Source organism: Lynx canadensis, chromosome F2 (assembly GCF_007474595.2).
Source record: "Lynx canadensis isolate LIC74 chromosome F2, mLynCan4.pri.v2, whole genome shotgun sequence".
In the NCBI taxonomy this organism is placed as follows: domain Eukaryota; kingdom Metazoa; phylum Chordata; class Mammalia; order Carnivora; family Felidae; genus Lynx; species Lynx canadensis.
Genome location: NC_044320.2, coordinates 49867416 through 49890435, shown reverse-complemented (window position 1 = coordinate 49890435; position 23020 = coordinate 49867416). Strand labels below are relative to the sequence as shown.

Here is a 23020-nt window from a genome sequence, read left to right as displayed (position 1 = left end):
CACTGAAAGCACTGTTCATGACCAACAAGGAACAAGGGTTATTTAGAGCAGGTGTCTGCTCAAAGAGAAATTGGATAAAAAGAACAAGGCCAGAGAAGGGTACTAATTTTTCTGAGTCCTAAATACATTGGCCTACACTGTAATAAGTACTTTACTGTATTATCTCATTTAAGCCTCATCAGACTCCTGTAAGGCAGGCATTATTCTCTGTTTCACAGATAAGGTATCTGAGACCAAAAAAATTTGGGCAAACAGCCACCTAAGTGCTATGAAATGGCAAAGCAAAACACAATTCCACTTAAGTTTGCAAGCAAATACTAGATTAAGTTATTGAAAACTAAATTTGACCATCAAAACTTGATCCTAAGAAAGATATCATAAAGTGTAATGAATTTTCTTCTATTTAAGATACTATTACTGCATTTTATTATTTTTTTTATTTAAAATTTTTTTTATTGTTTATTTATTTTTGAGAGAGAGACAGAGAGACAGAACATGAGCAGGGCAGAGAGAGACACACACACACACAGAATCCGAAGCAGGCTCCAGGTTCTGAGCTATCAGCAATAGCCCCATGCTGGGCTTGAACTCACTAGCTGCGAGATCATGACCTGAGCCAAAGTCGGATGCTTAACCAACTCAGCCGCCCAGGAGCCCCGCTATTACTGCATTTTAAAAGAAAAAATTGTATTTAAAAGAAAATAAGTTTATAAACCCTGATCAAACCTCATTACATAGGTTTTAGGGGTCCTCACCTTTGGATTCATGCTCCTCCCTTGCAAATAAAGTAACTATCTCAGATAGATACATTGTTAGTAAGGGACATCAGATGCGACAAGGCTTCCTACAAAGTTGCCATTAACAGCAACCAAAATTTAAGATCCAATCCAAGAGAGTTATTACTGGTGACAAACTCAGGAACTAAGTCTATCATGGTCCTATATAATGTGATGAGCCAAGTTTTCCAATTCTGTTTTTGGGGGAAAAAACAAAACAAAAACAAAAACAAAACATTGTCAGGGAGGAAGGTAAAAGTTATGTTATATGTGAAAATTAAATACATTAATTTAAAATTTTGATTTTTATTAGTCATTTTGGCTTAGTTGAAACTTCCACAATTCAGACACTCCACCCTCCAAAAACTTTTGTTTACCCAAATGATCTTTCTTGGTGGCTCTATTGTCTATCTGCCTGTCACTCTGTTTCTCTTTCACTTTCTATCTCTGACCTTGCTCTTCCTTTCCTTGTATAAGTACATTTTTTGGGGGGGGAAAATCCTACAAGTTGCCCAACACATCAATAATAATGCTGGGAGAAATGCTGTCACTATGCTAGGAAAGAATTTGTAGTTAATCATTGCTGGCTCTTTTTCTGGCATTATTTATCTCTGTGTATTCCTAACAGTTTTCTTTTTAAAGCCATCTCCAGAAATCTCAAAGTCTTTGACACAATTTAAAATGGTTGCACTTGGGGTGTCTGGGTGGCTCAGTTGGTTAGGTGTCCAACTTTGGCTCAGGTCATGATCTTGCGGTTGGTGAGTTCGGTTGGTGAGCTTCAGTCTCGCGTCCCACCTCAGGCTCCGTGCTGACAGCTTGGAGCCTGGAGCCTGCTTGGTATTGTGTCTCCCTCCCTCTCTGCCCTCCCCTTACTTGTGCTTGTCTCTTTTCTCCGAAAAATAAACACTAAAAAAAGTTAACAGAAATTTTTTAAAAAATGATCTCTTTGCACTGTTGACAGGGAATTTTGAAATTTACAGGCAAACGTGCTGGAGCAAATCATTTAAGATGAGAATGATTAGTTTGTGGTTTCTGAAAAATACATTATTTTGACATGATTTGATGTTAATTGCTTTAAAATTCCAATTTTTATTAACTTTCTTATAGGAAAATACAATGAAAACGCCAACCATCATTTTTTGAGACGATGACACCTAAACTATTAAATACTTCATTTTGCAAATTCTGCCTAGTGTTTATTTGAATTTATATGGCATTGTGTACAGTCTTTAATTTGTTATTTATTCATTGTGGAGAGTCTTTTATTTTTTTTGATTAATGACAACCCATTTTTTTATTTTTAAAAATCTTTATTTTATTTATTTTTCTTTCTTTTTTTATTTTAATTTTTTAATTTACATCCTAATTAGCATTAATGCAACAATGATTTCAGGAGTAGATTCCTTAGTGCCCCTTACCCATTTAGCCCATACCCCCTCCCACAACCCCTCCAGTAACCCTCAGTTTGTTCTCCATATTTATGAGTCTCTTCTCTTTTGTCCCCGTCCCTGTTTTTATATTATTTTTGCTTCCCTTCCCTTACGTTCATCTGTTCTGTGTCTTAAAGTCCTAATACGAGTGAAGTCATATGATATTTGATTGACAACCCATTTTTAAAATTTTGTCTATACATAAACAATAACAATATGATGAATTCCTGGATTGTTGGCCTTGCTTGGTATAAAGATTTTATTAAACATTTTATCTGGACCTGAGTAGATATTTATCCAACGAAGATGTTCAAATGGCCAACACACGCATGAAAAGATGCTCAACATCACTACTCCTCAGGGAAATGTAAATCAAAAATGAGCTATTGCTTCACACCAGTCAGAATGGTTAGTATCAAAAAGACAAGAAATAACAAGTGTTAGCGAGGATGTGGAGGAAAGGGAGCTCTTGTGCGCTGTTGGTGGAAATGTGAATAGTGCTGACAATATGGAAAACAGTATGAAGGTTCCTCCAAAAATTTATGATCCAGCAATCCCACTCCTGGGTATTTACCAGAAGAAAAAGAAAACACTAGTTTGAAAAGATATATACCTCTATGTTTACTGAAGCATTATTTACAATAGCCAAGACATGGAAACAAGCTAAGAGTCCATTGACAGATGAATGGATAAAGAAAATGTGGGGTATATACACAATGAAATATTACACAGCCATGAAAGAGAATGAAATCTTGCCATTTGTGACAGCATGATAGACCTAGAGGGTATTATACTAAGTGAAATAAGTCAGACAAAGAAAGACAAATACATACGATTTTACTTATGATGGAATTTAAAAAACAAAACAAATGAACAGACAAAACCAAACAGAAATAGAAAATAAAGCAATTGAACAGACAAAACCAAACAGAAACAGACTCATAAATAGAGAGAACACACCAGTAATTGCTGGTGTGGAGGAAGAGGGGAATGGATGGCTGAAATAGGCTAAGGGGATTAAGAGGTATGCACTTCCAGTTATAAAATAAATAAATCACAGAATGTAAAGTATAGCATAGGGAATATAGTCACTAATATTGTAATAACTTTATATGGGGACAGTTGGTAACTAGACTCACCAGGGTGATCATTTCATAGTGTATATAAATATCCAATCACTATGTTGTACACCTGAAACTAATATTATATCGTATGTCAACTATACTTCCATAAAAAAATCCACTTTATCTGTATTACCACTGTATCAAATAACATGAAATGTAGTTACCAACTTTTAACTACACATACCAGAAAAAGAGAGATTATGACTTAATGAATTGAAGCAAGATCATAGTTTACTGATACAAATAGTTATGTACTCAATAAGAAATATAAAACACCTCCATTAACTACAAACTATAGCACCACACTATCACAGTAAAGCAGAAGGTTGACCCCAGACAACCCAAATCTGCAGGTTTTCTAATCTAACACTGACATATTTGAGTTCAGAGTCTAAGGGCATTTGCTTTGCTGTTCGCTTAGATTTTCCGAACTATCTCAGTTCTTGATTCCACACTGCTATTGTGTGGATCAAATGATCCCTGGTCACAAAAATACGCCGGGGAGTGACTCCCCTGGCGTCCAGGTTATGAGTGTGGTCAGTCATTCCACATGCCTTGGGGATGAGCTATCTTTACCATGATGAGAGATTTCCTTTTCAAGGTTAGTAATCCCCAAATACAAAATGCTAGCATCAATAAAAGTCAAAGCAATTAAGGAAATGTATATTGCAACCTTGTTCGAGATAGCACTGAAATTAGTCTTACATCTCTTTGCTGTCTTTTTTGTAAGTAGTATTATTACTGACCTAGAACAAAGAAGAAATTTGACCATATACTCTCAGACTTACAAATATGTAGTACATTGACTTCTTCAATGTAAACCATAACCAGACATTTAAAAATATATCTCTGTGCACATTGGACCTACCAGTTCCATCCTCCTTTCGCCTGGGTCATCATATTCTAAAACAACTTGGGAGGGACAGAGAAAAACAGAAAGCAATTCTGGAAGACTCTCCTCTTCCTTTTCTTCTAATCTTTCATTCTTTCTTGGAGAAGGAGGCTCTACATTTTAAACAATATGACTCACTTTATGTTTGTGGCCTTCCAACACTCCAGAATATTCTCGACTTTTCGTGAGCAGAGGTACGGCTCACGGAGTAGGGGTAAATCAGTCCCAGGCTCCTGCTCTGCGTGAACCTAGGATGCAGACCTCTCCCGGATTCCCGGAGCTCTCCGAGATCCAGCCCTCACCGTCCTGCAGACCAAAGGGACTCGCTAGGTTGGGAAATGCTGCCTGGGGCGGTTCCAAAGACGGGGCATTGTAAATATCTTTAAGGATAGCGGAGTTATAGAACCTTCCCTCCGGCCTCTTTCTTCCCATCCTCTGCTCCTAACATTTTACAAGTTGTCTGCAAGGGAGTCAAACACGGGTCAGGCAAACAAACATGTTCTTTCCAGCCACCGTAACCGGATCGCTGGAACGAAACAAACTCCCAGAAGCGTCCACAGACCGCAGCCAGACAACCAGCCTGGGCTAAAAGCAACTTCGAAGTGAGGCTGCAAGCGCTGCTGGGGTGCACATTTTATTTGGTGGCTAAGCACAGTTAGGATACCCCACCTCCCGAAACAACAACAACAAAAAGCCTGCAGGAGGGAGGCAGGGAGGAGGAAACAAAAGTTGCCCGCATTTTTGCACCGCGGCAACGCTAGTTAGAAAGCCCTGCAGCTTTGGGAGACGGAGGGAGAGTTAGCAGAGCCAGGAGCCGCGGTTTCAGGGAGAGGGTAGGGAGGGGGTGGGGGCCTTCGCCCATCTCCCCTCGGAGCCCAACAGCTGTCTAGCTCTTGGAATTCATTGGCTTCCCCCCACCGCGCCTCCCAAATACCACCCCAATCCAGTTTAGCCCCCCGCCCCACCCTCACTGACCTAATAAGGCCATGCAGTGTGTGGGGGACCTATATAAAAGGCGCGGGCTCGCGGGGACTCTGCACGACGCCAGGGAGAGAAGTCAGCTGCGGTCCAGTGCCCACAAAGACGACCATGGCAAAGGAGTGGGGCTACGCCAGCCACAACGGTGAGTCCGAGCAGCCACCCACCCCCTCCCCCCTGTCCCGGGATAGTGCCAAAGGAGCCCCTGGCATTGCATAGAAAGTGGGCAAATCTAGGGAGTGCGTGGGGAAACTATGGGAAGAGGGGTTGATGGAAACTAACATTTACAGAGCACTTATCAAGTGCCAAAAGCTGCTGACCCTTTTACCTTTATCTCATTTAGTTCTCCCTGGTATGGAGCCGTTATTACTTCCGTTGGAGGAAACTGAAGTGCAGAGAGAGGCTCCGTAACTTGCTCAAGATCACACTGCCTCTGACTGAGAAGTCAGCCCACGAGAGGTCCAGTTCTGATTGTCCCTTACTCCATGATACTGGGCAAGCACTTTAACCTCTCTTAGCCTGGTGTTGGTTTAAGATCCTTGCTCTGCCTGCTGGCTTCTGCCTAACCCATGGTAAAAGAAATATGGGTGTGCTTTGAAAACCACATGTGGTCACTGTTATTTTATTCCAGCTACATGATAGAAGATGGCATTGGTAAGACATGTGATGAAGTGCATCTCAAAAATAAGCCTTTGAGGCTGTATTCTTGAGCAAGCAGAGGGACTCCTCTGAGTTAAATAGTTTCTAGGTTCACTATTAACAAAACTATGAAAAGGTCTTAAATGCTAAGCCTTGTCTTGCCCAAACTGAAATCCAAGGCCTTTTCATAATCATTGACTAGTGTCCATGTATTTTGCTGGTTTAGTCTATTAGAAAGGGCTCAGAATGTGCCACCAAATAAATCCATGCCCTCAACTTGACTTCCTAGGTCCTGACCACTGGCATGAACTTTATCCAATTGCCAAGGGAGACAACCAGTCGCCCATCGAACTGCATACTAAAGACATCAGGCATGACCCTTCTCTGCTGCCATGGTCAGCATCTTATGATCCTGGCTCTTGCAAGACCATCTTGAACAACGGCAAGACCTGCAGGGTTGTGTTTGATGATACTTATGATAGGTCAAGTAAGTATGGCACTTAGGTAGAGGCACATGGGCATTTTCAATGTCCATATTGGCACAATGAGATTTATGACACAGTAACAGAGTTAGTGGGAAAAGGAACCACTTCATCTCTGAAAATGGAGATGATACTCTGTTTTTCTCTAGTCATGAAGAATTATATTTATGCATTGACTAGGAATGTCACACTCTCTAACCTTGGTCAACTTTGCTGCTGCAAAATGGCCCTTTGCCCAAGCTAAAAGTTGGCAATGCATTCTTGAAATGCAGCTTGATAGGGAGGTGATGGCAATGAGTCCAAATGAGTGTCCTTCAGGCTCTGATGGCCTACACCTAAGGGTTCTTGTGGTTTTTGACCACAGCCTAGAGAGCAAGGCACTCATTCCCAAGTGTGGCCGAGATACCATCCTACAAAGCAAGGAACATAGCATTTTCTGCCTCTGGGGTGTGTGTGGGGTGGGGGGGGGGCAATCCAGGGGAGAGAATAAGGTCATTAGATGAGTCTGGAACATTGCCTTCAATGCTTCAGTGGGGTTCGTATAATTAATCCTTTTGGTGAGTGTTTTTGAAGTATCTGACAATTTCGTGAGTAGTGATTTGTGCTGTGTGCAAATGAAAAATCACATGTTTAAAAAACTCTTTATTTCACAACACTATTAAGCAAGTCGGAGAAATAAAAGAAGGCTAATTAGAAATGCTTTATTTCACTGTAAATGAGGTAAGAAAGAATCTAATATTTTGATGATTGATGCACAAAATACATTTTCCTACAACCACATTTGTAAAAAAAAGTTAAAATTATCCTCATTGATTTACATAAATGAGTATTCTCAAAGATGTTATAAAAAGAGCATAGTGTCATAATTCCTACCTACCAGAAGGCTCCAAATAAGAAATATCATGGAAATTTGTATTTTCTTAAACAATAATTTCATGTTGCTGTTATTTCTTTCTCCCTTCTCCATTTAAATCAAGTTCCATTCTGAAGGAGAAACGACAAAACTAAACAGTATCTATTATGTTGAACCACATGAAAATACCAATTTTGTAAGCAAAAATGGTGAAATACAGTTCCATATGAGTTATCCTAATAATTGGATTCATGTGTCCAAAAAATAACTGTTGTAGTGCTTGGACAGGAAAAATGCTATGAATCAAACCACTTATTTCTACATGACCAAGCTCACACAAGTCTAGCTCTATTGTTTCAGATTTATATTATGTGGCTTTCAGTGTGCCATTTCAGCACCAATAGTTGGTCAATCCTTTCTAGAATAGCTACTCTCTGAATTCTATTTTGATGTAGCTTATGTTGCTAAATCTTGATTTTAGGATTTTTGCATAGTTTCCAATGACCTGCAGAAAATATTTGAACCTGTAAATCACTCCCCAGGTGAATGAAGTGAGATCAAAGTTAAGTGAAGGGTTGAGGTATTTGGACAACAAACTCAAAAACTAATGTTACCCAGAACTGTCTAGTTTAGCCATCCACCATTGACTAATTCCCGAGAAATTTCTGAATTTTCCATTTTATCTCATTTGAGTAGACACAGTGTGAGTATGGATGAAAGCTCTTGCTTGTAGTCTTAAAGAAGAGTGGAGTTGGAAGCAAGACATGGAGAAGGAATTCACATTTGCTCAGTTATTGGTATACTTATGGGCACTGTGATGAGCACTTTAAAGTCCTTAATCTCATTTAATCCTCACGGCAGCTCTGAAAGGTTGATATTATTATCACCTTCATAGAGATGCGAAAACAGGTTCAGAGAAGTTTAGCCACTTGCCTGACATCACACAATTAGCTAGGATTTGAACCTACATCTGCCTGCCTCTCAACTGTCATGTTCTTCCCACTGCAATGCAGGACCAACTCATTTGTCGATAGTCTGCATCCTTATCGCCCATTGTTTGTTTTAATTTTACTGTCATGAATGTTAAATTGATGTTTTAAACATAATAAAACAAGCAAAAAAAAAATAAGACAGAAAAGAGAAATCATTTATTTTGATATATCCCAAGACTTTATTTTGCGAGAACAGACCAGGGTGCTTGAGAACAGTAGCAGACTGACTTTTGCCCAGCAAACTTTGTCTATAAGAACACTTGTTTAAAGTAAAACTCTGTAGGGGCGCCTGGGTGGCTCAGTCGGTTGGGCGTCCAACTTCGGCTCAGGTCATGATCTCACGGTTTGTGAGTTCAAGCCCCGCGTCGGGCTCTGTGCTGACAGCTCAGAGCCTGGAGCCTGTTTCAGATTCTGTCTCCCCCCTCTCTGTGCCCCTCCCCTGCTCCTGCTCTGTCTCCGTCTCTCTCAAAAAATAAATAAACATTAAAAAAAATTTAAAGTAAAACTCTGTAAAAGAAGCATGAGTTCGCTGTTGACATAGCTTCTCTGAATCACAGTGCTGAGGGGTGGTCCTCTCACTGGACCCTACCGGCTTCGTCAATTTCATCTTCACTGGGGCACCTCGGATGACCACGGCTCTGAGCACTCTGTGGATGGAGTCAAGTATGCTGCGGAGGTAGGAGGAACTGCTATGGTCCACTCTGGTCACAAAGTGAAACCTGCCAAGTGAAAATTAACAACAAAATAGTATCCGCTACTCTTCCTTCAAGCCCGTAGTTGTGAAAAAGAGCTGTAGTAGTTTTAGCGTAAGCTGAAGTCGCTACATATTCTAGGCTAGATGGCTAAGAGAAGATGGGTTATGTCATGCATGAAAATTTTCAAGGTTATATTAAGAAATTGGATAGCAGTTTTAAAAAACAGCCAAGCTACTGAATGGAACAGAAAAGATAAGGATAGCTAGCATTTATTAAGTGCTTACAAGTATTTACTTATGTGATCCCCTCAGCAACTCTATGGGATAGGTTACAGATGAGGAAACTGAGGCACAGAAAAGCTACATAACAAAGTTACATGGCTGGTGAGTGTTAAACCTGGCACTCTACCTTATGTAGATTGGCAACAGAGTTTATCATCTTGTCCAGGGCCCTAAGCTGCCTCTTCTGTAAGAATGTAGTGCTCTAAAAATAGCATTTAGTAATTCTGGCTAATGTTAATGTTCTAGTCTCTTAATGAAGGGTGTGCATATATGTGTGTGTATATATATATACATACATATATATGTATATATTTATACATATGTATATATATACATATATATGTATATATTTGTATATACACACATAAATAGATGAATAGATAGAAACACATACACATACAATTTAATATGAGCAAATACTACTTCTTGGTTAATCCATTAAGGAAAAGCCTGATTTGTAGTTCAGATCAAGGCATCAAATTACAAGGAAGAAGACAAACCTCCTGCATTTTGTTTTTATAAAGCTAAGCCTGGAAGGGGTAGTGACACATGCACTGGAGGTGAGGAGCATTCAGTTTTTACTGCCGCACTCTTTTTAGTGGTAGGTTCTGGTCAACACGGGAGCTGGGGCAGGAACCTTGGAGGCGCTTGTGGACACGGTCTTAGGCAGCATCATTAGTGCTTAATTGCTGGCTAAACTAAACTCTAGGAGACCCAAAGTACACTTCACTATGATCGTTACACTGCTCTACAGTCCGTCTAGAAAGCCATGACAAGATAAATAATTAAGGCTGCCTTCTAGACACCTTCCCCCTGAAAATGGGAAAGTTTAGTAAATTTCTTACAACCTTGGGCAAGGCTTGCAGTTTGGCCTTTATACATGGGTTTATCTCAACGCTTTTGATCTTGAATATAGTATCTTTAACTGCTGTGAACTGCTGTATTCTCTTTCCATTCTGTGTAACTGAATATGGGAAATTTGACTAATTTAATTGGTGCCTATGTTCTAAATTAAGATAAGGTTACCACCAGGTTGTTGAGCACTGGATGCTAAAAGGAGGTAGATATAAAAATGCCCAAGAATTTTCCTACTGTTTGTCCCCTGCTACTTCCCTATTAATTCTAACTCTAGAATGTTAGCAGCTTCTTGCTTATAGTTGTACGTTTCACTGTTTCATTTGGTTAGAAAAAGGAGCAATTAAATGTTGTACAAAACTAAAATAAATATTTTGAATTAGTTTAACAAAAGTTCAACTTTCACTGATAGCTTATTACAAAGTTCTCGATCTACTTATAATAATTTTATACAGTTCTTCTTTAAACCATTAAAAATTTCGCCAAAATGTTGCATGTCAATATTTAGAATTCTATCAACTTCTGTAAGAGTGTTCAACAACTTTAGACTACAATTGGGTTTATTTTGAATAATTTTATACATATTTCTTTACTCTAGAAAATTTCCTCCTAACCTATATTGTATCATTGCAGCTTCATTTGGTTCACTGGAATCCAAAGTATAACACTTTTGGAGAAGCTCTCAAGCAGCCTGATGGGATAGCTGTGGTTGGCATTTTTCTGAAGGTAAGGTAAAAATTGGCCACCTTTTTCTTCCATAATTTAGTTCCTTACCAGTGGTTAAGGTAGCATGCGATCCATGCCTTCCTTTTATTTAGAGAGAGAGGAATGAATGTCATTATTCATTCAACTAATCAAGATATTTCTGCTAAGATCAGCTCAAATTATTTAGCTCTCCTTTAAACATGTTTCTTTTGCCATTCTTTAGTAACCCTAACACTTCTAAATTCTTTCAAGAATGAATGTGTGTGTGTGTGTGTGTGTGTGTGTAAGGGTAATGGAGACAGAGCCTTGGAAGGAGCTTATTATGGTGGTGGGGAGAGAAAAACAGTATTGTTCATTATCCTTTCCCGTTACTCTATTTCAATCACACTGGAAACCAGAAAAGCCAATGTTGGGAACCACTGTGATGCCAAGTCCCTGGCTGGACATCCCCTCGGCCTAGGGAAGCCACCACTCACATGATCCCAGGCTAAGATAGCACACGGAATGTGTGTGTTGTTGGGCCAACTTTGGTTTAAAGTGGACTTAGTGTCATTAACACTATGAATTTAGTAGTAACATAATCTAGATTTTAAGCCAGAGGTGAAAATCTAGCTTCTTTCTTTTTGAATGACCTAATTTGTTTTATGTCCTGAACTCATTGGGTCATTTTCAGTGATTGAATGCAACACAACAGGAAGTGGAGTAGGTCTGAATTAAAAGACAATAAGTTTAGTTTTACATAGGTCAAGTCCATTCCAGCTCTAATTCTATATATATAAAAAAGAGAAGAATGACTTCAGAGAAGGTCAAGGACATCATGTGATTTTGTGGTTTTGTACTTCAGAGGCCTGGTGTCTAAGTTTAGTTCAAAAAATATATACCCTAACATCTTGGGGGAGAAATAAACTTATGTTTTTGCTTAGTACAAGATATTCTGGCAGATCTATAAACACCAGTTGCAGATGGATGGATCACAGTCAGTGTTCAAGACAATCATAGATTATGGAGAAGGGAAAAATATAATTATTGGTTTCCTATTTTCTTACAGATAGGACGTGAGAAAGGCGAATTCCAGCTGTTCCTTGACGCACTGGACAAAGTTAAGACAAAGGTGAAAATAAATCATATTCCCTCCTAGAACATAAAGCAGGGAATGTCAATTTTTATTTTTACATTTTCTTTATTTTTAAAAAAATTAAAAAAAATTTTTTTTAACGTTTATTTATTTTTGAGACAGAGAGAGACAGAGCATGAACGGGGGTGGGTCAGAGAGAGGGAGACACAGAATCTGAAACAGTCTCCAGGCTCTAGGCTGTCAGCACAGACCCGATGCAGGGCTCGAACTCACAGACTGCGAGATCATGACCTGAGCCGAAGTTGGCCGCTTAACCGACTGAGCCACCCAGGCGCCCCTTAAAAATTTTTTTAATGTTTATTTATTTTTGAGAGAGAGATATACAGAGTGTGAGCAGGGGAGCGTCAGAGAGAGAGACACACACAGAATCTAAAGCAGGCTCCAGGCTCTGAGTTGTCAGCACAGAGGCCGACGTAGGGCTTGAACTCACAAACAGTGAGATCAGACCTGAGCTGAAGTCAGACGCTTAACTGCTTAACTGACTGAGCCACTCAGGCGCTCCTATTTTTACATTTTCAAGTGTATTTGTTTCACTTAAAATCTGTTACTAAGTTTGATGAATATGCTAAGTATATGTATACAAACAAATGCTATTGTATTCGTATGGTTTATAATTTTTAGAGCAATTTCACATATATCAGACTATTTAATTTTCATAGTCTGTCAGATGACATTTTTTAATGAAGTAAATGTAAGAGAAGTTGAATGGTCAACCCCTGCCCTCAACACACACACACACACACACACACACACACACATGCATGCATAAATGCACACACTTAGAGAAGTACTAAATATTTGGGTTTTGGTTTTGCCCTTTCTCTCTTGGGCAACACCTATACATTTTAAATCTTAACAGTGGACTCTTCTAATTAACAGATTCATTTTAATTGCCTTTGGAATTGTTCTAATAAAATGCTTTTAAGTTTTATCACCGCAGAAAGTATTCTGAGTATATTCCAGGGATCCTGGTTTTTATTTAGCATTGTGAACCTAAACATTAACTTATATGAAATATTTTTACTGTGGTTACATGTGAGTTTTCTTCCTTTTCTTGAGAAATGATAGAATTATAGTTCTACTGACAGTTAATAGGGAATAAAATGTTACAATGACTATGTCAAAGTCATAACATAAACCAGCTTCCCCCCTCTGACCTTTATTTCTAAAAGTCATGAACTTTGCTTAACAGTACCATTTTTTCCATTGCATTTGAAATCCATTCTCACAAAATGGTGAAACCCTTGGGGTGGGCGGTGTGGGTGCACCTGCTCACTGAGCCTGCGCCCTCCTCTCTCCCAGGGCAAGGAGGCTCCCTTCACAAATTTCGACCCGTCCTGCCTGTTCCCCGCCTGCCGGGACTACTGGACCTACCACGGCTCCTTCACCACGCCGCCCTGTGAGGAGTGCATTGTGTGGCTCCTGCTGAAGGAGCCTATGACCGTGAGCTCTGACCAGGTAAGCTGCCGCCACGAGTGGAGCCTTGAGGACACACGGACTTACAGAGCCACTTACATTGGCTGTATAAGACATAGATGCTAAATGGAAAATGTACAGCTGCTAAAGGGATGCTTACAAAACAGCTATACGACTAGAGACCTCATAGTTTGCCCTGGTTAATTACAGTCAGCTTCGTCAGCTTTCTAAAACTTGGCTTCCAAAAGTACCAGGATAAATGATGATGATGTAAAGGTGGCTGTGATAATGAACGATGACTGGATTCATGCTCTAGAAACTCTTTAGGGTTTAGATTATCAATATGAGTTAGCCTTTGTTGATTTGGAGGCCCCTCAAATACTAAGCACTGGTTAGGAGATTGTAAATACAGGCTTGGGGAAAAGGATACTAATGGAAGGGATTTAACATCCTTGTGACATGTATATGGTTTTTCCAATTCTACAGACAAGTAAGTTGTGGCTCAGAAAGGTTAAATTGTTAGCCCAGGATCACACAGCCAAGTGCAAGAGCTGAGAGTCAGCTCTGGTCTGTCTGCTTCCAATACGCCTTGACCCCTTTCCACGGCCTTTCTTCTTAGTGTCCGTCTAATCAATGTCCTTGCCACATTTATCAGAGAGACTTTCAAGGAAAGATTGTTTAGGAAGAAATATGTAACCAGGGTTATGGAGAACAGATTAAAGCAAATGGGCAACACAAAAACTCACACCCTAGATCATGAATGTCTAATAGTGAAGTATTTACCAGTATGTCTCCCTTACTTAAGACAGTTTTCATAATTCTGCCAGTTACAGACTCAAGTATATATGATAATTTTCTAATGAAAAGATTAGATTTAATGGTCAGGTTCACTCATGTACATATTTTGAAAGAGGAATGCAATTTTCTTAAGGAGAAAGCTAAAAACATTTTTTGGGTAGAAATGTAGCATACAGAAGATAATTTCCTAAATTTTTCTTCCTCTTATAAGAAAAAAATTAGTTTTAATTATAGTGTGACTAATTTTTTTTCTGTTTTTAAAAAATGTACTCCATAAACTTCTACAATGAAGGTCCATTAACTTCTTATTTGCACTGAATTGTCATCCCCTCCTACATAAAGCATATGCTTCATACTGACCCCTTATATTTAAATAATTGTTTCTGAATTCGAAGGAAAACACTTTGATGAGAGGGCATGGTGATCTATACAGAATGAAGAAAAGTGTTATTACAAATAGAGAAAGACCTTATATTACTCAGGAACTGGTAACCAAATAACTCTGGACCAACAGGTTTCGTGGTTTCCTTGTCTTGTTTGAAAAGCCAGACTTTCCCGACTGTCACATGTGGAATGTGTGCACTTGGCCAGAATGTCGTGCTGACAGTCTCCCCTTGCCCCTTGCAGATGGCAAAGCTGAGGAGCCTCTTCTCCAGCGCTGAGAATGAGCCCCCAGTGCCCCTGGTGGGGAATTGGCGGCCTCCACAGCCTATCAAGGGCAGGGTGGTGAGAGCCTCCTTCAAATGAGGCTGCTGGAGCTTGCCCTCTTCAGGAAAGGAAACCTGCCATTGGAGAGCTTGGTTCCTTGTCTCCTTTTGGTGCTCCTTACTCCAAGTATATTTCAGTTTTCCACACTCATAGAGCAATGAATACAAGAGTGTAATACCAAGAAACCAGCTCCTTTGACAAGATGTAACATGAACGCATTTGGCCTTTGTAATAGTCATCTTTCCTATGAAAGTAGCATTTCTAATAAGGTTTCAAAGAAGAAGAAACAGGTGGAGGAGTAAAGATCTGGAAAAATGGGTATTTGACACTATTTTTCTGTCATCTTAAATTTCACAGAACTTCAGTTTTACTATTGTCATATTGTGAGTTGTCCATCTTAAAGAAGTAAGGAGTAATTTTATATGTAGGAGTAGATGTGTATGAGGATCACATAGCAACTAAGCATAAGCCAGAAATTAAACTACTATGGACGCAAACAATTGAAATGATGCCTTTTAAACCTTAAATAAAACCAACAAGAGGCCCATCATTTATTACAGTTTTAGCTGCTGTAAAGATTATCTGGTTTTGAATATCAATGAAAGGAAAACACATTCAACTGGGCGTTTTAAAAAGTTTGATCTAGTATTTGAATTTCTTCTTCACAAAGGTGGCTGACTTTATCCTAATATTTTTCTTTACCTGAAGGAGGGCCATTTATTTTTAATTTTACTACTTTCTCTTTGCATGCTTATTAAAATAAAAATTGCCTCTGGTATCTTTCTAATTTGAGGGTGGAACAAGAATTCCTAGAACACAAAGGAGTGAATGACTGCACTTGAGGTAAAAGCAGTTGTACTGATCATCAAAACTAATAAAGATGTGAATGAAAAAAAATTGTGTTGTGTTTTTTAATGAAGAAAGGGGTCATAAATGACAGAAACGGACTAAAACTAAGAATGGCAAACTTTGTAACTCTGTTTTTTATAATGGAAGGGTGATGACAGCAGAGTTAGGTTATGATTTGAGTTGGATGTTACATCCCTCACAGAGTGGCTAAGAATCAGTGAGGGCCTTTGGAGAAAACTGCAGACCAGAAGAGGAATGTGTGACCATATATTTGAGGATGTGGAATAGTTTCCAGAAGCCTCAAAGTTGGTTTAGGATTCTGGGGTCCAGGCCAGTACCATGGTTGCTGCTAAGAGGAATGGAATCAAATCAGACAGTAGCTTTTATGTCCTTTTTTTTTTAATGCTTATTTATTTTTGAGAGAGAGTGAGATAGAGTGCAAGGAGGGGAGGGGTAGAGAGGGAGGAGACACAGAATCTGAAGCAGGCTCCAGGCTCCAAGCTGTCAGCGCAGAGCCCAACGCGGGGCTTGAACCCACGAACTGTGAGATCATGACTTGAGCCAAAGTTGGATGCTTAACCGACTGAGCCACTCAAGTGCCCCTATGTCCTTATTTTTTTTAATGGACACTGGGATGGCACTAATCTAATGCTACAAAAGTCCATACATTGAGATCTTCAAAGCATTTAATATATTTAGGCATAAAGTCTAGTCTTGCAGTTAGTGGCTTTGATATATCTTTCATCACATCACTGGCTAATATGTTGACTTACATTAGAAAATTATAGCAATAATTTAATCACCGTAAGGAATGAAAATAGTATTGGATCAGGAGAGTCCTGTGATGTTGGAAGTCAAAGTCCCAGGAGACTAAAGTTATTTAATAGATTACCACTTGGGTGAAGCAAAACCAGGTTGGTCAGTGCAAACTGGATGTGTTAATTAAATCCCTTGAAATTAGGAGGTGTGGAGTTTTTATCAATTAGTGGTAATATGCAAGCTGATTCTCTCAGGATACTTAGTAATGTTTAAAGCACTGTAAAAATGTACCCAGAATACACTCTATGTAGGGGAGGAATATATAACTTCATACCAGCTACAGGGGTCCTTATTCAAGAACACAGGCTAAATAAGGCTGGAACTGTTCTAAGGGAAAATGTCCAATCAAGAGAGGCTATCTCCCTAGATGGTGAGTTCCATGGGGGCGCAGATGTGAGTCTTACAAACTAATGTTCCCCTTATTGCCTGGCAGTGTGCCTGGCACTTCACAAGCATTCAATAAATATTTGGTGAATAAATGATGTCATGAACCTAGATGACCCCAGGACAAACACTCATCTTCTTGAACAACCCATTACTGTACATGATTAAGACTAATGCAGGCTTTTGCTCATCTTTGTTGAGAGCTCCTTGGAAAATGATCTCTTTAGCTTCAGGTGACAACTTCCCAGTTGGAACATATTCCGCTCCCCTGTCCCCAATCTGAGTCATTGCCAATGCTCACAATTATCATCCAACTTAAAACTTCAGCTTTCTCTCTGCACTCAAAATGCTAAGTTATACGTGTTCATTAGAATACTGAAACCACACTACGTCCTTATACAGCGTATGGATCATTTTCATGGTCACGCATAGGCTTCCAAACAATTGCATTTTAGGCACACACAACCTACAGAGGGGATGTGGCAGGAGCTGTAGTGAATATATCTCAACATCTGCCAACTTTTGTTCTTCAGTGTGTAATCGTAGATATTTTTAAACTTCAACAGAAACTACTTTGAATTAAGTGTGTCATAATATTCAGATAGTTATATCCTTAGAAGTCTGTGAATGGTGCATAATCAACAAGAAGTTAGTAAGTATAGGGACTGTTGAGAGTGAAAATATATTATATAATATATAATATAACATATGTTATATAAATTATAATCCTACCCCTTTAATTGGGAGACAATATACTTATGAAGAGGTAAATATTCATGACCATTGATCCAAATCTATTTATGTGCAATCAGTGAATATTTATGTAGATGAATGGGAAGTATTTTACATAGAACATGTAAAACTTCAGGTTTCAGTGTCTAACTATCCTCATTTATGCAATTAAATAAATATGAGTGAAATTGATCAACTATAAACCGACTTGGTCACATGTGAAAAATTAGTGACATTCATAAGAATTGGCATAAATAAAATTATTCCTTTAATGTTTACTTATTTATTTTTGAGAGAGAGAAGAGAGGAGACGGTAGAAAGAGAGAGAATCCCAACGAGGCACCACACTGTCAGCGCAGAGCCCCATATGGGGCTCAAACCCAGGAACCATGAGATTGTGACCTGAGCTGAAATCAAGAGTCAGATGTTTAACCAACTGAGCTACCCAGGAAGCCCACAAATAAAATTATTCTAGAAGAATACATATAGTCCCAAATCAAATCATAGACAGCACATAAACAAAATTAGATTTTAGCTTCTCTTCTCACTTCCTCTTATTTGATATTAAAGAGGAACTCTGGACATGAGCCAAAATATTATTTCAGTAGAGGAAGAAGAAGTGAGAAGAGGTAAGGAAGAAAATGAAAACTGTAATATTTTTGCCATTTAATACATAATAATTTAATGATTTTTATTTTTTTTAAGTTTATTTATTTTTGAGAGAGAGAGAGAGAGAGAAGGTGCTGACAGAGAGGGGGAGAGAATCCAAAGCAGGAGGCTTGGTGATGTCAGGGCAGAGACCAACACGGGGTTCGATTTCACAAACTGTGAGATCATGACCTGAGCCAAAATCAAGAGTCAGAGGCTTAACCGACTGAGCCACCCAGGCATCCTTGAAAATTTAATGATTTTTAAAAAAACTACCCCTAAGGTAGCACTTACAGATTTAAAATGCAAATGAGAAGGCAAAATCATGTTTGTATTTAATTCTCATTTGGGTCACTAGATGGCAGCAAAACAATGAACAAACACGACTATGAAATGAGAAGCCTTGCTGTTGGTTGCCGAGCAATGAGGGGTTTTGTTTGTTTGTTTGTTTTTGCTTTGTTTAGTTTTGTTTTAAATCCTGAACACTCCTTTTCCTTTTCTCAAATGTTTAATGTGAACCATTCGTATCTATCTACAAAAGATGGTGAGAGATTCTTATTTTTGAGAAATTTAATAGTCACAAGTGAGGCCTAAGAGATTAAAGGCTGTAGTTGTTGAATCAAAACTTAAACACAGACATTTTACAGCCCTGTTCAGTCTTCTGCAGGCCTCGGTGCACGTCATATGACACTTGCTGGATATGTGTTCTCAGGCAAGTTCATTTCTCTGGCCTCAGTCTCCTCATCTGTGAGTAGGAATGATAATGGTACTTATTCAGAGAGTTTTTTTAAGGAATTAAGTGAGTTAGTACCTATAACTTGTTAGAATGATAATTGTAGCATGGAATAAAACCCTAAGTAGGGGCTAATTATTCTCTTCTATAAATTAATTTTTCTTCAACCAGGAAAAAGAAATATGGCTTATTCAATACCTAAAATAATGTTTTTCTTTATGTATCTATTAATAACATCATGAATCCACATCTTAATTCAGATAATGGTAAAGGAGTTATTATAAAGGGATCCCCTAATGGATTCCCCTCTGTGCTTGGCATTGACAATGATAATGGCTCTTGCACCATACCAAGTAGCAGAACAAGATGTGGCCACGTTAAAAACCAGTACAATGCTATAAGGGGTGATTTGGAGGAGGACCGGAGAATTTTTCCTGAGGAAGGGTCTGTTCCAGAAACTCTGTATCTTACCTGAGGAAGGGTATGATTGGCAAGACATCAGGAAAATAAGCCAAAGAGGAGAGGTGGGAAAACTATAGCATTTGTTTTGTTTTACTGACTTTCAAAAGGATAGAGTCCCTTGGAGTGCTGCATGAAGTGGAAAATCTATCCTAATTACAAATACAGAAAGTCTCCTGCCATGAAATTAATTTGGGTCTTGTTGGGGCATGTCATAAACTCAAAGTCCTGAACGAGATGCATAAGTCAACCTGGGAGAAAAGTTTATCCATTTGGGGGTGACTCAAGTCCAATTACACAAAAGGTAATACAACAGCGTAGGCATAAAATCTAGGATCAAGAGAATGAATGACTAGAGAGCTAATGAACTACTTTAGATTTGAAGGTGTTTAATAGCAGCCACCTGATAACTTGACCAGGTAGATAATATCACAGGTAATCAGCAGGAGTAAGCGCGAGTCTAACTGTACAGTCACAGGGGACCAAGTGCACTGCAGAGGCATAAAACCCAGTGATTTAAAAGCTAATTTTAGCCAGGTGAGAATCAACTCTGTGCAGTAAACAGAAAATCAAATTCTCCCTTGTATTTAAATCTTTTCCAGGTAGAGAAGCCTGGAAACTCTGGAAAAACATTTTGGCCATTAAATGCACATATTCTTTGTTTCAACATGTCCATACATTTCTATCATACTCATTCAACTCATTTGAAATTTGAATGGTTCCAACTACATTTGTTCAAGGGAAGTCATCCCCCAAGGGCACTTGATTCCCATGAAAGTATATTACAAATGGAAGTATTTGAAAATACTATGCAACTTTGGCTTTTAGAATTCACACTTTTGCTCCTGTGTATGATTGGTTTAATGGAGGACCTAAGGCAGTCACTGGAGAGGGTGACTAAAGAGAGGGCCTGGCAAGGGTAGGAAGATTATACAAGCCAAGCAGAGCAGGAGCAAGGCAGGGTACAGTCCCGGGAGGGATTGAGAACTAAGTGGGAAAAGGAGCAGGCAGAAAGTTAGCAATAAGGAAGCTGCTACTCAGTGATGATTTAGGGGTCAGGTTCTTACATCAGGAACCAATCGTAGGAATAACAAGAATACTTTTATATTCTGTCTGTAATGTATGTTGATGTATAGCATCACATGTGCATGTGGAGGACAGGGAGAGATAGAGAGAAAGTAAGAGAGAGAGAGAGAGAGATGAACAGAGATAAGCAATTGGGGAAGGGAGATTTTAAGAGGATAAGGACTTTATCTGTCTTGTTATACTACTAAAGCCACAGTATTAACATTGTACCTGGAACCCAGTCAGTACTCAAAAAGTATTTGTGGACGAAGGGAGAAACAGACAGATGGATGGAGAGAAGGATGGAAGGATGGATGGATGGGACAATAAGAATCTTAAAATACTGAATGTCAGTTTAAGACCTTGAGTTGATGGGACCTACATTCTCATCCTGGGAATGTCAGAGACTGCCATCTTAAAGAGTTCTTGGAGGAATGCCGGAGTTTCTTTAGTGTAATTCTCGATAAAGAGAATACTCATGGGAGAGGAGAAGCAGTTGCATATCACATATATTCAAAACTTACCATTTGAAAATTTAAATTTTAAAAATGAGCTTAACTTCTTGTAGAAGAGACGTGTTTTAAGAGATATAAAAGGAGAACCTCCACCCGGATATTTATCTTGTTTAGCACTCGTGCTTCTAATGTGCAAATTGAAGAGTTGAAGGTTGGCAATGAGCCTGTGGCATTGGTCTCTCGTGATACTGATTGGCATGATTCATACTTTTATATGTTCATGCTTGAACTTTTATGCGTTTGCCTTAATTTTCTCATCAGTGACTTTAGCCCTCCATTTCATTCAGCTTTGTGTGAAGATGCTCATAGTAATGGTACATACATAAAGATAACTCTTCCTAACTCAAATCCTTTGGCATGGCCAGAGATAAGCAACGTGTGATACTTTTGAAAATTCAATAAACATTTTTAATCAACACATTCTGCCCCACCCCAACCAATAATTGATGGTCAATGCAAGTAAATTTCCTGCCCTATTCAAACAACACAGACATCCACACCACATACGTACTCATGTACTTGTAATTACTTCCTAGAACTTACGTTATAACATAGATGAGAGTTCTTTGAGGAAATGTTTTATTCAGATGGCAAATTTACCAGAAATCAGACTCAGGGTCTATTTTGTTTGTTGGTAGTGGTTGGGGGGGGGACGGGGAGGGGTATTTTGTGGCTCAATTCGTAACTTGATATGTAAATCCCTGAGACTGCCTATTATAATTTTTTTTTTTATTTAAAGGATTTTTAAAATGATATTTCACCAGAGAAGGTCTCATTTCTTCCTTTTAATTTGGTTTTTCTTCAAAGGGGCCCGTTGTCAAGATTGTGAGGTGTACTAAGCCTCTTGTTCTTAGCAGCTTCATTGGTATGAAAGATTGATTAGGCCCTCAGAGGAGCAGGGAATTTCAGAGGAATTATGAAATTACCACAAGGAGTGAAGAACAAAGTCTGCAACTTGTTAAGAGGATGGTGCTTTTAGCTGGGCAAAAACACTCAGTGTCTGATATATAATTTTAAAAGTATATACAAGTGTCTAAAGAAACCCTCCTTTTGAAAGGATTTCATGCTTTTCAAAGGTGTGTCCAGTAAGAAAGAAAGAAAAGTAAGTCAAAGAACTACCTAGAAGCATCAAGGAGAAGAAAAAAATAGAATAGAAAAGGGCAATGTCTAGCAGTGCCTGGGTGGCTCAGTCAGTTAAGCACCAGACTTTAGCTCAGTCACGATCTCACAGTTCATGAGTTCGAGCCCCGCATCAGGCTCTGTGCTGACAGCTCAGAGCCTGGAGCCTGCTTCAGATTCTGTGACCCTCTCTCTCACCCTCCCCAACTCTCTCTCTCTCTCTCAAAAATAAAATAAAATAAAATAAAATAAAATAAAATAAAATAAAATAAAATAAATAAACATTAAAAAATTTTAAAAAAAAGAAAAAGGCAATGTCTAAACATTATTGAAAATAAATTGTACTAAACATGGCTGTGACCACGGAAGGGAAGGGCTTATCAGGCATGACCACGGTACCCAGTACCCTGGGCACGAAATACATGTTCAATAATGATATCCGTGCCATTCGAAAGAAGGAACAGATAACAGAGCCAAGAGTACAGTCCACCCACAAAACAAGGCTATGGGTCACCTGGGCCTTTAGGCCAACAATGGACTTCACACTCCTTTTGAGTGATTCAGGTCACTAGGGTACAGTTTTAGAGCATGAACCACCAAATAGGATTTTTTAAAGTGAATTATATACACATATTGTGCTATTATACATACTATAAAATATAACAAAGTAGACATTTTTAGAAGGTGAAAAAATAACTACAGATATTAGTGCCCACATTGTCTTCCTGCCATGGAGTCGCCTATCATGTGCACGCCAGGGTGTATGCATTGCACTATATAGATAGCTGGTTTGAAACCTTCTGCTAACAAGATCGGGCTATACTGTCTCTGCACAGCTGGTCAACTTTGTTCTGTTCTATGGTTCCACACTGACCCGGGTCCGTGTTTCATCCACTGTTTCACCAAGTGGGGATTAGCTGAGGGTGGAGGTAGGATAA

The 23020-nt window shown here is 38.9% G+C and overlaps 1 protein-coding gene across 1 annotated transcript; it reads left to right on the top strand.

Annotated features, from left to right (window-relative positions):
• The first annotated feature begins 5017 nt into the window (after positions 1–5017).
• CA3 (carbonic anhydrase 3) lies at positions 5018–15656 on the top strand. The gene is made up of 7 exons (XM_030304407.1): positions 5018–5345; positions 6129–6326; positions 8724–8842; positions 10631–10723; positions 11751–11813; positions 13140–13295; positions 14679–15656. Exons 1-7 carry the CDS (start codon positions 5312–5314, stop codon positions 14796–14798), a joined length of 783 nt encoding a protein of 260 aa, XP_030160267.1. The 5' UTR covers positions 5018–5311; the 3' UTR covers positions 14799–15656.
• Positions 15657–23020: the final 7364 nt, after the last annotated feature.

Excerpts from the sequence above, each read along its gene's own strand:
- CA3 (XM_030304407.1), top strand. The coding sequence starts at position 5,312 with ATGGCAAAGGAGTGGGGCTACGCCAGCCACAACG. Across the intron at positions 8,843-10,630 it reads GAGTCAAGTATGCTGCGGAG|CTTCATTTGGTTCACTGGAA; the intron begins GTAGGAGGAACT and ends GTATCATTGCAG. Across the intron at positions 13,296-14,678 it reads TGACCGTGAGCTCTGACCAG|ATGGCAAAGCTGAGGAGCCT; the intron begins GTAAGCTGCCGC and ends TGCCCCTTGCAG.